Below are 17,340 nucleotides of genomic sequence, written 5' to 3'. Positions count from 1 at the left end.
GTAGCAACCGTAGCAACAGCCGTCCTATTACAGAGGGCTGTGAAAGTGTTCATCATGTCTGGGGACCCCAAAGTCACTGGAGCATTTAACCATGGAGCTAGTTGGAGCGGAGGCACAGCCCTATACCCCAGCTCTGCCTAGTCCCCAACACCATCCAACTCCAGCAAGCCACCAGCCCAAACCTAGCCCAGCCTGCCCTGGCCCAGCTCTACCTCAGTCTCTCCCCAGTTCAGCCCTACCTCAGTCTCTTCCCAGTCCAGTCCTAACCCAGTCTCTTCTCAGCCCATCACGGCCTAGTTCCCAACCTAATCCAATTCCTGTCTGGAGGGGTGAGGTCTGGGGGGTGAGGTCTGGGAGGTGAGGTCTGGGGGGTGAGGTCTGGGGGGTGATGTCTGGAGGGGTGAGGTCTGGGGGGTGAGGTCTGTGGGGTGAGGTCTGGGGGGTGAGGTCTGTGGGGTGAGGTCTGGGGGGTGAGGTCTGGGGGTGAGGTCTGGAGGGGTGAGGTCTGGGGGTGAGGTCTGGAGGGGTGAGGTCTGGGGGGTGAGGTCTGGGGGGTGAGGTCTGGGGGTGAGGTCTGGAGGGGTGAGGTCTGGGGGTGAGGTCTGGAGGGGTGAGGTCTGGAGGGGTGAGGTCTGGGGGTGAGGTCTGGAGGGGTGAGGTCTGGGGGTGAGGTCTGGGGGGTGAGGTCTGGGGGGTGAGGTCTGGGGGGTGAGGTCTGGAGGGGTGAGGTCTGGGGGGTGAGGTCTGGGGGGTGAGGTCTGGGGGGTGAGGTCTGGGGGTGAGGTCTGGTGGGGTGAGGTCTGGGGGGTGAGGTCTGGGGGGTGAGGTCTGGGGGTGAGGTCTGGAGGGGTGAGGTCTGGGGGTGAGGTCTGGAGGGGTGAGGTCTGGAGGGGTGAGGTCTGGGGGTGAGGTCTGGAGGGGTGAGGTCTGGGGGTGAGGTCTGGGGGGTGAGGTCTGGGGGGTGAGGTCTGGAGGGATGAGGTGGATCAACAGTGGACAGCACAGCTAACTGATTATTTAAACCCAGAAACACCTGGTCTCTCCTCAACATAACAGAATGTGTGCGTGAGTGTATGTGTGCGTGTGTGCTTGCGTGTGTGTGTGTGTGTGTGTGTGTGTGTGGTGGGGGGGTGATGACAGCTCCTCTCTCCTCTGTTGGTTGGAGACAGGGAGGGGCCGTCCAGCTCTCTGTCAACACAACAGCAGCCACACCACTACAAAGACATCAGCACTGTCAAAATAGTAACGGCCTTTTAATCAAAACATTTAGAAACACAAACAACACAGAAGATAGAGCAGGTTGAGACATACAGCTTCCTCATCAGTGTCTGTGTGTATCTGTCATTGTGTCTGTGTGTGTATCTGTCTCTATGGGTCTGTGTGTGTATCTGTCTTTGTGTCTGTGTGTGTATCTGTCTCTATGGGTCTGTGAATATATAACAGTACATTACAGCAGCAGCAACAGTACAGGGAGCAGAATCTGTCCACAGCCTGTAACAGAGGAGAGAATAACACCATGGTGGAGTCATGTTACATTAACAGACTCTTCTGTCTGAAGACAGGCAAGGAAGCTAGGTTGGACAACAGGAAGCTAGGTTGGACAACAGGAAGCTAGGAGCACGTCACTGACAGGTTGCTTTTGAATGGTCTGTCCTGGCGACCTCTAGATTAGAGCTGATCTGCTGTAAGAGGGACATTAAAGTACATATACTGAATCTGAAAGGGGTCATCCTAACAAAACGCCTGGAAAAGAAAATAACCTTTGTTCCCTGAGGGAGTGAACAACAGCTGGTAGATGGAGGTGAAAGGCTGGTAGATGGAGGAGATGGCTAGTAATTAGAGGATAGAGACTAGTAGATGGAGGATAGAGGCTGGTACATGGTGGAGAGTGGCTGGTAGATGGAGGAAAGGGGCTGGTAAATGGAGGAGATGGCTAGTAATGTGAGGATAGAGGCCAGTAATAAGAGGATAGAGGCTAGTAGATGGAGGAGATGGGCTGGTAGATGGAGGAAAGAGCCTGGTAGTTGGAGGAAAGACACTGTTAGATGGAGGAAAAGGGCTGGTAGATGGAGGAAATAGCCTGGTAGTTGGAGGATAGAGGCTGGCAGATAGTAGATAAAGGAGCATTCAGTTGACAGAGAGAACACCTCCGGTGTCCATTCAGCTTGGATCCGATCACATACCAATGATAATCATGATTATTCTGTTTGCTTAAAGGAGGTGTGAGAATGATCCATTTCCAATAAGCATTCAGCTGGATCCTGATGTCATAACTGACGTGCGTCTGACGTCTGTTCAAGCAGTGTGGTCCTCTGGGTCGGAGGCGCTGATCTGCAGTCTGGAAAACTAGGGAGCTGATGATATGAGCTGACAGGCAGATGGCACTTTGTGGAGCGATAGAGATAGGGAAGACCTTGGGAGAAAGGGAAAGAGTGGGATTGTGTAGAGAAGAGGAGAGGAAAAGAAAGAGGGAGGGATGGGCATAGGAAAAAAAAGGGATAACAGGCTCTGCTCCCCCGTCCACACCCTCCCCCGTCCAAACAGTGACAGGGTGGGGAAGCCTGGCAGACACACACACACACACACACACACAGACAAACCTACACACACGGAGGTGTAGTAGAAGCAGTTGACTGCCCGGTGGTGTGTCAGAGGTTCCGTGTTCTAGCTAATCACTGTTCACATCACTGGACTGGGGCAGAGCTTCACTTTCCACCAGTCTGCTGCCATTCTCACCCAAGACCCTCTAGCTGTCGCTTGGCTTATTACATTGACATCGTTCAGCAGTTTTGGAGGCTATTTGTGTTTAAAAACCAAATCTCCCACCAAATTGGTTGTGTCTGAATCGTGATTATGGTCTTGTCACTTTTCAGCCACTCACAGCTGTTGATTCTGCTTCTTATCTCAACTCTTCCTCAACCTGAACAGCCACAATGAATATCCAGAATGCAAGGCAAATCTGTCCTAGCCTCCCCCGAACCTGGACGTTCTCTGCCAGTTTTCACCGCCCCTCGTCTGCACTGGGATACTCCTTCTAAACCCGTTTCCATTGTCCTGTACTTTATGTGAAGATACCCACCATGCGTAGATTCTGATTGGATGAGTGGTAGATGCATTCCACCTATGGAAGGATGAACACTGACAGACCTGTGACATCACAGTGGAAGGTTCCATGACAAGGTGGGCTAATGTCGTTGCAGGGGGCCGTCCCCTGGGAATACTGTCTTCCAATTGGATGCTGTGGCCTGAATGACATGAACAGCAGAGAGCCGAAGATCAAAAGATCTCCTGATTGTCTCTTTTTCATTCTCTTTCCAAAATGGAAACATAAGTGTCAAAACTAAACCACCTCGTTGCCACCAAACATAACGACTGGAAACTGTGAGATATAAATACCCCCCCACCCCCTTGTCTGGTGAGGGACTGTGAGCCAGGGAGGGGGAGAGACAGAGATAGGGGTGAGGCAGAGAGAGGGGAATGCCAGTGAGAGAGGTGAGGTAGGGAGGGGGGAGGTGGGGGGAGGTGAGGGGAGGTGAGGGGGAACTAAGTGTGACTGTCATCACCCCTTAAATATCTCTCTGGAAGCTTTAATATTTGTTTCTGTGACGAAAGGCAGAAAATACTGACAAGAACCCCAGTGTAACGGGTGGGGGGGGGGGTAATAACAGTACTGTATTGCCTCATTAACCTGCCCCATCAACCAGTCCTAGTGAAACTTACCTGTCCATCTCTATAACACACACAGTCTTCAAAATGTTTCTCTCTCTCACACACACACATCCACACACACATGCACACAGAGCTCAGGACTTTTGGTCTTTTGTTTGCATTTAAAATACAATGTAGAGTCAATCTACAGTACTCTCTGTTCCTGTCTGTTTGTCTCTCTGTTCCTGTCTGTTTGTCTCTCTGTTCCTGTCTGTTTGTCTCTCTGTTCCTGTCTGTTTGTCTCTCTGTTCCTGTCTGTTTGTCTCTCTGTTCCTGTCTGTTTGTCTCCCTGTTCCTGTTTGTTTGTCTCTCTGTTCCTGTCTGTTTGTCTCTCTGTTCCTGTCTGTTTGTCTCTCTGTTCCTGTCTGTTTGTCTCTCTGTTCCTGTCTGTTTGTCTTTGTCTGTTTGTCTCTCTGTCTGTCTGTCTGTCTCTTTGTCTGTCACTCTGTTTGTCTGTCTGTCTGTTTGCCTGTCTGTCAGTGTGTCTGTGAGTCTGTCAGTGTGTCTGTGAGTCTGTCAGTGTGTCTGTGAGTCTGTCAATGTGTCTGTTTGTCTGTCAGTGTGTCTGTCTATCAGAGGCTGTCCTCCACTGCCTTCATTAGAAGTACCACAAACCTCTGGATGTCAGTAGTGAATGAAAATCATCCTAAGAGCCAGCTGCAAGACTAAGACTTAGACCAAGAACAAGACCAATACGAAGAAGAAGAGAAAAATAAAGCGGAACAGAGAGAAAGAGTTAAAAGAGAGAGACTGGGTGAAAACATTCATTCATTATGTTACTCTCCACCATGACAGCTGACAGTGATTTGTGGACACTCCATTTAACTAGTATTCCAACATGAAATACTCATAAATATTTTGACAAATGGAAATGTGACACTGTCAACGTCCCTAATTTACATGTCAAACTGTACAAAAATACCTCAATCATGGCTTGGCTGCCTGATTTTCTCCCTGACTGTTTTACAAGCTCTCTCAGTGGAAAGGGTCTGGAGTTATCATTGAGATGAGGTTCTATGTGTATTTGTGTGTATGTGTGTGTATGAATGTGTTTGCATGTGTTTTTATGAGGGTATTTCTGTAAGTCTTTGTGTGAATGAGAGAGAAAGAGGGAGCAAAGGTGTGCTTTGACAAAGGTAGTCATTTTAACTTTCCATTTAAATAAAGTATCTGAATTGAATTGAAGAGACTGAGTAGTACAGAGACTGAGTGGTAGAAAGACAGAGTGGTAGAAAGACAGAGTGGTAGAAAGACAGAGTGGTAGAAAGACAGAGTGGTAGAGAGATGGATTGGTAGAGAAATAGAGTGGTAGAGAAATGGATTGGTAGAGAAATGGAGTGGTAGAGAAATGGAGTGGTAGAGATGGAGTGGTAGAGAGATGGAGTGGTAGAGAGATGGAGTGGTAGAGAGATGGAGTGGTAGAGAGATGGAGTGGTAGAGAGATGGAGTGGTAGAGAGATGGAGTGGTAGAGATGGAGTGGTAGAGAGATGGAGTGGTAGAGAAATGGAGTGGTAGAGATGGAGTGGTAGAGAGATGGAGTGGTAGAGAGATGGAGTGGTAGAGAGATGGAGTGGTAGAGATGGAGTGGTAGAGATGGAGTGGTAGAGAGATGGAGTGGTAGAGAGATGGAGTGGTAGAGATGGAGTGGTAGAGAGATGGAGTGGTAGAGATGGAGTGGTAGAGAGATGGAGTGGTAGAGAAATGGAGTGGTAGAGATGGAGTGGTAGAGAGATGGAGTGATAGAGAGATGGAGTGGTAGAGATGGAGTGGTAGAGAGATGGAGTGGTAGAGATGGAGTGGTAGAGAGATGGAGTGGTAGAGAGATGGAGTGGTAGAGAGATGGAGTGGTAGAGATGGAGTGGTAGAGATGGAGTGGTAGAGAGATGGAGTGGTAGAGAGATGGAGTGGTAGAGAGATGGAGTGGTAGAGATGGAGTGGTAGAGAGATGGAGTGGTAGAGAGATGGAGTGGTAGAGATGGAGTGGTAGAGAGATGGAGTGGTAGAGAGATGGAGTGGTAGAGATGGAGTGGTAGAGAGATGGAGTGGTAGAGAGATGGAGTGGTAGAGATGGAGTGGTAGAGAGATGGAGTGGTAGAGAGATGGAGTGGTAGAGAGATGGAGTGGTAGAGATGGATCCAGTCAGTCCAGGAAGCATCGAGGAGAACTGTTTTTGGGATGTAAGTGTACTTCCTGAATTGAGAGGAAAAAAACTGAGATGATGAGAGCCAATCAGGAGAGAGATAAGATGGAGGAGAGAGGACCAATGACAGGAGAGAGGATCAATGATAGGAGAGAGGACCAATGAGGAGAGAGAGGGCCAATGAGAGGAAAGCGGACCAGCAGCACATTAGGACAACCAACTTGGCAAAATGCTTGTCAAAATTGTCCTCATCACTTCTTATGTACATAGTTCTGTCTGAGTTGGTAGAAACATGCATTCTGCATTGAAATAGGCTATGAACCGCAGCGTTTTATCAAAGTGAGAAGACAATCTCCACTAAATTGTTTGTTCACTGGTTGATTTTCACTTGATTAGTTAGATCAGATTTAATAAAAAAAAGATCTATATCATAAATACACATAAGAAATAAACAGAACAGCCTTGTGGGAGTTAAAAGATAGAAGAAACGGATGTTCATTTATAAATCAATTCTGGAAACAAAGCTGCTTGCACACAACGAGGGACTGGCCTTCATGAAATTCAACAGAGCACCTGTATAACCCCTGGCACTTCTAAAATGGAGTACATATGTTTAAATGGACCCAGAAAGTCATGGAGATTCAGAAAAACTCAAAAAGAATAAAGATAAAAAAAACATGTTGGCAGTTTGAACAGGAAAGGAAACACTTTGTCTTTATGGAAAAACAGATTGATTGTCAGGTGGCAAGGCTGATGAATAGCACAGCTCTGTGTACTCACCTCCCTCGTTGACCCATACACACGGCAATGTTGTTCCTGCTCGAGGTTAGCAAAACAGATGGGGTCAGAGTGATGTGTTTTGTTTTTCGTAGGAATCTGACAAATGCAGGGTTGGTGAACGTCAGGAGAGTTGGATGCTATTCATAGCATCAGAATGTTTGTGTGTGTGTGTGTGTGTGTAGTCAAAGCACACTCTGACCTTGAACTCCCCCAAGAGTAAAGTGTAGAGGTTGGAGGGGTGGTGGGGTGAGGTGAGGTGGGGGGAGAGGTGGTGTGAGAGGTGAGGTGAGGGCAAGGTTGGGTCGGAGGGGAGGGGTTGAGAAGAGCGGCTGGGTTGTGTGTGAGAGGAAGTGTGGTAAGAGAAGCCGAGGGGAGCATCACCCTCCACAACAGACGGAGGGTGTTGTCAACTCAACAGACGGAGGGTGTTGTCAACTCAACAGACGGAGGGTGTTGTCAACTCAACAGACGGAGGGTGTTATCAACTCAACAGACGGAGGGTGTTGTCAACTCAACAGACGGAGGGTGTTGTCAACTCAACAGATGGAGGGTGTTGTCAACTCAACAGATGGAGGGGGTTGTCAACTCAACAGATGGAGGGTGTTGTTAACTCAACAGACGGAGGGTGTTGTCAACTCAACAGACGGAGGGTGTTGTCAACTCAACAGACGGAGGGTGTTGTCAACTCAACAGACGGAGGGTGTTATCAACTCAACAGACGGAGGGTGTTGTCAACTCAACAGACGGAGGGTGTTGTCAACTCAACAGATGGAGGGTGTTGTCAACTCAACAGATGGAGGGGGTTGTCAACTCAACAGATGGAGGGTGTTGTTAACTCAACAGACGGAGGGTGTTGTCAACTCAACAGACGGAGGGTGTTGTCAACTCAACAGACGGAGGGTGTTGTCAACTCAACAGACGGAGGGTGTTATCAACTCAACAGACGGAGGGTGTTGTCAACTCAACAGACGGAGGGTGTTGTCAACTCAACAGATGGAGGGTGTTGTTAACTCAACAGACGGAGGGTGTTGTCAACTCAACAGACGGAGGGTGTTATCAACTCAACAGACGGAGGGTGTTGTCAACTCAACAGACGGAGGGTGTTATCAACTCAACAGATGGAGGGTGTTGTCAACTCAACAGATGGAGGGTGTTATCAACTCAACAGATGGAGGGTGTTGTCAACTCAACAGATGGAGGGTGTTGTTAACTCAACAGACGGAGGGTGTTGTCAACTCAACAGACGGAGGGTGTTATCAACTCAACAGACGGAGGGGGTTGTCAACTCAACAGACGGAGGGTGTTGTCAACTCAACAGACGGAGGGTGTTGTTAACTCAACAGACGGAGGGTGTTGTCAACTCAACAGACGGAGGGTGTTATCAACTCAACAGACGGAGGGGGTTGTCAACTCAACAGACGGAGGGTGTTGTCAACTCAACAGACGGAGGGTGTTGTCAACTCAACAGACGGAGGGTGTTGTCAACTCAACAGACGGAGGGTGTTATCAACTCAACAGACGGAGGGTGTTATCAACTCAACAGACGGAGGGTGTTATCAACTCAACAGATGGACAGTGTTATCATCTCAACAGATGGAGGATGATGTCAACTCAACAGATGGAGGGTGTTATCATCTCAACAGATGGACAGTGATGTCAACCCATCAGATGCAGGGTGATGCAAACCCATCAGATGCCAACCCCCTAAATTTCCTTGTCAACCCAGATTATTTGAGCCCCTGAGGGATGACAGCAGTACACTGTGGCTCCTAGACATTTCTATCAGGTCGTAAACAGTTGTCACACTGTAGCTCACTGACTGCTTCTCAAAGGACACCCTATTCCATATATTCAGAATTAATACTGTATAGCTCAGTATTCCAAATATACAAAACTACAGCTGTACAGCACAGTATTCCAATTAAATAGAACTAGAATTTTTCCTCTCTCTGCCTCACTAGCATTCCCTTGCTAGCCTTCTCTCTCCCCCTCCCTCTCCCTAACTAGCCTTTTCCCTCTATCTCCCTCCCTTGCGAGCCCTCATTCTCCATCGCTAGCCCTCATCCTCCTTTGCTAGCCTTCTTCCTCCCCTGCTCACCTTCTACCTCTCTCTCTGCCCTTCTGACGTGCATTTCCATCTCCCTCTCTATTGTGTTTAGCAGTAAGCTCTTCATGGTTGTTTCTGTCTCCGTGACAACAAATACAATTGCAAACTGATAATGGACATGTCCTGTAATGATGATGTCATCATCAGGAGACAAAGGGAAGCGGCGGATTAGATCAGGGTTGCGGTGGTGAGACAACAGCAGGTATTATCCAGGAGGATCCAAGGTCTTTATAATCTGTTAACACTGCTGGGTTAGGAAGATTACTGGGGCTTTAGAACACAGCACTGCATTATGATCAAAGGATTGCCCCATCCAGCCTCGTGTTACTTTCAAACAGCTCCCCAATCCTTTACACTCACTTCCACTGAGAAAATGACATCTACAGAGCCCTTTACATTGTATTTTCCATTTAGTTACAATAGCCACGGAAAATATCACACAATGCCTAACTAGAATGGCCACTTCAAAGCATGTAAGAAAGGGGAGGCAGTTTAGGTGGGAGAGAAAGGAGGAGAACACAGGGTAGAGGAAAGGAGGAGAAAGAGTCAGGGAGGGAGAAGGAAATAGGAAAGGGCGGAGAGCAGAGAGAGGCAGGGCTGCTTTAGTTGCTTCTGTACACAGTCTTCCTTCACCCCTGCCAAAACACACTGTAATCCAGACACAAACATAGCAAGATGTAGAACTGGGCTCTAGGACTGGGGTACAGGGTTAGGGATATGGTACAGGACTGGGGAACAGGGTTAGGGATAGGGTATAGGACTGGGGTACAGGGTTAGGGTATAGGACTGGGGTACAGGGTTAGGGTATAGGACTGGGGTACACAGTTAGGGTATTGAACTAGGGTACAGGGTTAGGGTATAGGACTGGGGTACAGGGTTAGGGTATAGGACTGGGGTACAGGGTTAGTGTATTGAACTAGGGTACAGGGTTAGGGATAGGACTGGGGTACAGGGTTAGGGTATAGGACTGGGGTACAGGGTTAGGGTATAGGACTGGGGTACAGGGTTAGGGTATAGGACTGGGGTACAGGGTTAGTGTATTGAACTAGAGTACAGGGTTAGGGATAGAACTGGGGTACAGGGTTAGGGTATAGGACTGGGGTACAGGGTTAGGGTATAGGACTGGGGTACACGGTTAGGGTATTGAACTAGGGTACAGGGTTAGGGTATAGGACTGGGGTACAGGGTTAGGGTATAGGACTGGGGTACAGGGTTAGTGTATTGAACTAGGGTACAGGGTTAGGGATAGGACTGGGGTACAGGGTTAGGGTATATGACTGGGGTACAGGGTTAGGGTATAGGACTGGGGTACAGGGTTAGGGTATAGGACTGGGGTACAGGGTTAGTGTATTGAACTAGAGTACAGGGTTAGGGATAGAACTGGGGTACAGGGTTAGGGTATAGGACTGGGGTACAGGGTTAGGGTATAGGACTGGGGTACAGGGTTAGTGTATTGGACTGGGGTACAGGGTTAGTGTATTGAACTAGGGTACAGGGTTAGGGATAGGACTGGGGTACAGGGTTAGGGTATAGGACTGGGGTACAGGGTTAGGGTATAGGACTGGGGTACAGGGTTAGGGATAGAACTGGGGTACAGGGTTAGGGTATAGGACTGGGGTACAGGGTTAGGGTATAGGACTGGGGTACAGGGTTAGGGATAGAACTGGGGTACAGGGTTAGGGTATAGGACTGGGGTACAGGGTTAGGGTATAGGACTGGGGTACAGGGTTAGTGTATTGAACTAGGGTACAGGGTTAGGGATAGGACTGGGGTACAGGGTTAGGGTATAGGACTGGGGAACAGGGTTAGGGTATAGGACTGGGGTACAGGGTTAGGGTATAGGACTGGGGTACAGGGTCAGGGTATTGAACTAGGGTACAGGGTCAGAGATATGGTTTAGGGTTGGGGTACAGTGTTAAGGATAGGCTATATGTTAGGGGTTTACATCCGTTTTCTGTTCAAACTCACATCCATATTATATCATCTGTATGCAAGTTTTCTGAAATGTATAATGGTGACAGGAGAAGTCAATTTCACTCAACTGTTTTCTACTTTGAGAAAAATCTGTCACCCATTGACTTTGACAGGGAAAATTTGACAGAGGCCATGAAAAAGAGCAGTAATTGAGGCCAAAGGCTCTTCCGCATTAAAAACATTGTAAAGTGAGGCCAAGAGGCCTTGATCGAAAGTCTAGAAAACTACTCTGTCCCCATGTCCTAAAGGATTAGTAAACTACAGACCCATTCATATTGCATAATTCATATGAACAAACATCTCATATTATGTACTTCGTATGTGACAATTTGTAACCGTTTTAGGGGTTTCATTTTTTGAACAAACGTTTTGCGTAATCAAGAGTCATTTTTGTACATGACAGAAAATGTATCTTGATTACGTAAAACGTATTACATATTGTAGTATACGAAATACGCCATCTGAATACCAAGATAAGTATTTTTCTAAGGGCCATTGCGTAAAGTGAATGGCTCAGTTGTAATCATCCTTTACGCCAAAGATGAAAAAAGGAGAGGCCATGTGTCCGGCAGTAATGGAGGTCAAAGGCTCTTCCACATTAGAAGCTGAAATTGTAAAGTGAGTACACGAAGCCAGAAGCAATCGAGACCAAATGCTCTTCCACATTAGAGGCTGAAACCGTAAAGTGAAACCAAGAGCCCAGCAGTAGTCAAAGCAGAAGGTGAGAAAAAGAAGCACACCTAATCTGAAATGTCACAGCCTCTTTGAAGGATGAAGAACAATTACAAACAACACTATGACCCAAGTCTTCCTCATTAGAGGATGAATTGATTGTATGTAGAGGCCAAGAGGTAAGCAGTAATGTGTAGTGTAGGTAGTTCTATGGGGAGAGGTCATGACCTTGGTAATGTGCCATTTTAAAGGTGAATGGTTAACACCAGACCTTTATAGGTAGGACTGCATTCATTGGAACGACCTCATGAGCATTCAGATCTTTGAATCGTGCTTCTAGGCTAAACGGTTCTTCCAAGGTGGCCCAAAAGGGGTTACAACTCCAGGCCAGGCTATCAAAAGCTATCAAAATGATCTAATCCTTAATGTCCTCATTGTATAGATCACGATTTGAATGTAATCAATATACACTATTTGCATCTTGGCCCAGTCGATAAGCAAGAGTCAAGACAAAGATCAAAGTCAAAGTAATAGGAGGATCTCCCTCATCGGAGAGCTTATAGCCTCTGACCCAGCAAGAACAAAATGGGAAAGTCAGGCATTTTGGGTTAAAGGGCTTGGGTATAGATCTGGGGTATATGAGTGGGGTATAGGACTGGGATATAAGAATGGGGTAAAGGGCTTCGGTATAGGTCTGGGGTATAGAGCTGGGGTATAGAGCTGGGGTAAAGGTCTGGGTATAGGTCTGGGGTATAGAGCTGGGGTATAGAGCTGGGGTATAGAGCTGGGGTATAGGTCTGGGGTAAAGGTCTGGGGTATAGAGCTGGGGTAAAGGTCTGGGGTATAGAGCTGGGGTATAGGTATGGGGTAAAGGTCTGGGGTATAGGTCTGGGGTATAGGTCTGGGGTATAGAGCTGGGGTAAAGGTCTGGGGTATAGAGCTGGGGTATAGGTCTGGGGTAAAGGTCTGGGGTATAGAGCTGGGGTATAGAACTGGGGTATAGGTCTGGGGTATAGAGCTGGGTTAAAGGTCTGGGGTATAGAGCTGGGGTATAGGTCTGGGGTATAGAGCTGGGGTATAGGTCTGGGGTATACAGGTGGGGTATAGATCTGGTTAAACCATGATTCTCGTTAAATAGAGCTGGTTAAACCATGGTGCTCTTTAAACCATGGTGCTGGTTAAACCATGGTGCTTGTTAGACAATGTTGCTCTTTAAACCAAGGTACTGGTTAAATCATGGTGCTGGTTAAACTATTTTTCTCTTTAAACCATGGTGCTAGTTAAACCATGTTGCTGGTTAAACCATGGTGCTTATTAAACAATGTAGCTGGTTAAACCATGGTGCTGGTTAAACCATGGTGCTGGTTAAACCATGATGCTAGTTAAACCATGGTGCTGTTTAAACCATGATGCTAGTTAAACCATGGTGCTGTTTAAACCATGATGCTAGTTAAATCATGGTGCTGTTTATACCATGGTGCTTGTTAATCAATGTAGCTGGTTAAACCATGATGCTGGTTAAACCATGGTGCTGGTTAAACCATGGTACTGGTTAAACCATGATGCTAGTTAAACCATGGTGCTGTTTAAACCATGGTGCTAGTTAAATCATGGTGCTGTTTATACCATGGTGCTGGTTAAACCATGGTGCTGGTTAAAGCATGGTGCTGGTTAAACCATGGTGCTGTTTAAACCATGGTGCTAGTTAAATCATGGTGCTGTTTATACCATGGTGCTGGTTAAACCATGGTGCTGGTTAAACCATGGTGCTAGTTAAACCATGGTGCTAGTTAAATCATGGTGCTGTTTATACCATGGTGCTAGTTAAACCATGGTGCTGGTTAAACCATGGTGCTGGTTAAACCATGGTGCTGGTAAAATTGACTTTGATGTTGTCCAACTCTTTGCTCTTTCTGCTCATGCTCACAACATTTTAGACAAGGTTGTAACAGCCTTTTCTCATGTGCCTGATGCTGGTTTTGCTTGGCTGGTTTCTGTCTTTTTCTGATGTTCTGTCTGTGTTGAATAGTCAGACAGACAGGCAGACATACAGTTAGATAAACATCTAATCAGACAGACGGGATAAACAAATGTAGAAGATACTTTTTCACACACAGAAGAAATACCCACTCATTTGTTGACTCATTACCACCAGTTTCTCATCCTGTTTTCTGATTGGCTCAGAGGTTGCGAGTAGCGTCTAGCTGGTCAGAAAGGCCAATCACTAAAGCACTAGCCGTGGGTGTTCAACAAAACACAGCGGAAGCATAGCGTAAGGTGAATTAGCAATCGGAGCGAAGATGAACACCTACAGTCGCTACAATGTGACCCCACCTAATTGTTAACATTTAACATGATTACAGGGTCATTTTGGAGGAATGGCTGCAGAGACTTTACATACAGCCCCCTGGTAATGATCAATCAATCAATCAATAAAATGTATTTATAAAGCCCTTTTTACGACATCAGTTGTCACAAAGTGCTTTACAGAGACACCTGGCCTTAAACCCCAAGGAGCAAACAACAGTAGTGTTGAATTTCAGTGGCTAGGAAAAACTCCCTAAGAAGGTCAAATTTTAGGAAGAAACCTAGAGAGGACCCAGGCTCAGAGGGGTGACCAGTCCTCTTCTGGCTGTGCCGGGTGAGATATTAAGAGTCCAATTGGAATAATAAATACATTTCTCTGGGCTAAATCCAGAGTCTATTTGATTTTAGACTAGGTCAGAAGTATGACCAGGTGGACAAGGACAGGGACAGCAATGGGCCCCCCAAACCAGGTAATCTGCAGGTGTGGACCAGGACCTCATCTCCTCCTAAAATTTTAAACTGGAGGAGACTAAGAAAAGTTAATAGTGCATTTTTCATATCCCCCAGCACAATAATATAGCAGCGTAACACCTTGGAACTGAGACGGAGGGGTCCGGTAATGATGATGTCTGTTTCTCACCATGTCTGTCTATCGTCCTGCTGGTCTATCTGTCTGTCACCCTGTCTGTCTGTCGTCCTGCCTGTCTGTTTGTCTTTTGATCAGTATGTCTGTCTCTCACTCTGTCTGTCTCCCTGATGGACTATCTGCCACTCACCCTATCTGTCTGTTTGTCTTCCTGCCGGTCTGTCTGTCTTTTGGCCAGTCTGTCAGTCTTCCTGCCAGTCTGTCTTTTTGCCGGTATGTCTGTCTCACCCTGTCTGCTTGTCTTCCAGACAGACTGTCTTTTGGTCGGTCTGTCTTATCCTGTATTTCTGTCTAAAACTGTCTTTCTGCTCTGGGCTGTATTCGAGGCAGACACCATGATTAATGATATTGATCCAGTTTTCCAGCCTTGTTTTTTCTTCATGATGTTTCATCAGTGTTGCCATGCTTAATTAGTCAAGATTGTTTTCCGCCGCCATCAAAGGGCAATGTAGTGTGCTTGCGTGTGTGCTTGCGTGTGTGCTTGCGTGTGTGTGTGCTTGCGTGTATGTTTTCCCGTGTGCCTGTGTGAGTGAGACAAAGGCTGATGTCTATCATTTAGCTCATTTAGCCTTATAGCAAGCCATCAAAGGGGACGGTAGAAATGTGAACAATTCCAAATATGTCTTCTGGGTTCGCTGGATAAATGATTACATGGATTAAACCATGGTCGAGACGTCACACACAGACACACACACACACATACACACGCATATAGACACATGGTTGTGTGACGGTACCAAACAAACAAAACAAACACAACATTCCACAAAACCATCTCAATTAGGAGATCAGATGCAATGTGATGCTGGAGGCAAGATCTCTCTCCCTCCATCTCTATCTTCCCCTCTTTATTCCTCCTCTCTCCCTCCATCTCTATCTTCCCCTCTTTATTCCTCCTCTCTCCCTCCATCTCTATCTTCCCCTCTTTATTCCTCCTCTCTCCCTCCATCTCTATCTTCCCCTCTCTATTCCTCCTCTCTTGCCCATCCACTCTTTCTCTCTTTCCTTCCGTGTCCCTCTTTCTTTATTTCTCCCTATATCTTCCATTCTGTCTTTTTCTTCTCCCTCTCCCGCCATCTCTTTCTCCCTCCTTCTCCCACTTTCTCTATCTTTTTCTTCTTTCTCTCACTCTCTTCCTACCTTCATCCCTCCATTCCCCATTCCCTCCATCTTCATCAGTGTATTCAGTACTTCCTGGTTACCAGACATGCTCATTTGGTTGTTTCTCTGTAACTGTTTACAACACAATACCACCAGTTAGCTCTAACAGTCTCAGATCTCTAAGATGTAGTTGGTCCTCCAGCCCCATGGGAGGCAGTGGTGTTCTGGCATTGTAAAATGACACCCTATTCCCTTTCAAAGTGTTTACTGAGTACCCAGATAGTGACTGCAATGTAAGCAGACACTAAACCCTACAACTTATATCCTGCTCCTTAAACCCCACTTCTAACCCTCAGCCCTACACACTAAACCCTACGCCCCTAACCCTCAGCCCTACACACTAAACCCTACGCCCTTAACCCTCAGCCCTACACACTAAACCCTACGCCCCTAACCCTCAGCCCTACACACTAAACCCTATGCCCTTAACCCTCAGCCCTACACACTAAACCCTACGCCCCTAACCCTCAGCCCTACACACTAAACCCTACTCCCTTAACCCTCAGCCCTACACATTAAACCCTACTCCCTTAACCCTCAGCCCTACATCTACACTACACTACACCCATTACACTCATTACACCCACTACACCCACTACACCCATTACACCCACTACACCACTACACCCACTACACCCACTGTACCTATTACACCCCGCTGCACCCACTACACCCATTACACAGACTACACCCACTACACCCATTACACCCACTACACCCACTACAGCCACTGTACCCATTACACCCACTACATCCACTACACCCACTATACCCATAACACCACTACACCCACTACACCCACTGTACCTATTACACCCCGCTGCACCCACTACACCCATTACACAGACTACACCCACTACACCCATTACACCCACTACACCCACTACAGCCACTGTACCCATTACACCCACTACACCCACTGTACCCATTACACCCACTACATCCACTACACCCACTACACCCACTATACCCATAACACCACTACACCCACTACACCCACTGTACCTATTACACCCCGCTGCACCCACTACACCCATTACACAGACTACACCCTCTATACCCATTACACCACTACACCCACTAAACCCACTATACCCATTACACCACTACACCCACTAAACCCACTTCACCCATTACACCCACTATACCATTACACCCACTATACCCACTAAACCCACTACACCCATTACACTGACTACACCCTCTATACCCATTACACCACTACACCCACTACACCTATTACACCCACTATACCATTACACCCACTATACCCACTACTCCCACTACACCCATTACACCGACTACACCCTCTATACCCATTACACCACTACACCCACTAAACCCACTACACCAATTACACCCACTATACCCACAACACCCACTACACCCATTACACCCACTATACCATTACACCCACTATACCCACTAAACCCACTACACCCATTACACTGACTACACCCTCTATACCCATTACACCACTACACCCACTACACCCATTACACCCACTATACCATTACACCCACTATACCTACTAAACCCACTACACCCATTACACTGACTACACCCTCTATACCCATTACACCACTACACCCACTACACCCATTACACCCACTATACCATTACACCCACTATACCCACTAAACCCACTACACCCATTACACTGACTACACCCTCTATACCCATTACACCACTACACCCACTTCACCCACTACACCCATTACAACCACTATACCATTACATCCACTATACCCACTAAACCCACTACACCCATTACACCGACTACACCCTCTATACCCATTACACCACTACACCCACTACACCCATTACACCCACTATACCATTAC

The 17,340-nt window shown here is 47.1% G+C and overlaps 1 protein-coding gene across 1 annotated transcript in view; it reads right to left on the bottom strand.

Moving 5' to 3' along the window:
• Nucleotides 1–305: 305 nt before the first annotated feature.
• The window catches only part of LOC114839119 (extensin-like), a 33,683-nt gene continuing 16,648 nt past the window's right edge, over nt 306–17,340 (bottom strand). The window contains exon 2 of the mRNA XM_034291747.1: nt 306–968. Within this exon, the coding sequence (XP_034147638.1) occupies nt 306–968 (663 nt within the window). The remainder of the gene's footprint in view (nt 969–17,340) is intronic.

This window comes from Esox lucius, chromosome 4, assembly GCF_011004845.1.
Source record: "Esox lucius isolate fEsoLuc1 chromosome 4, fEsoLuc1.pri, whole genome shotgun sequence".
NCBI lineage: Eukaryota > Metazoa > Chordata > Actinopteri > Esociformes > Esocidae > Esox > Esox lucius.
Note: the sequence above shows the minus strand (reverse complement) of the source record. Positions and strands in the feature narration are given on the sequence as shown.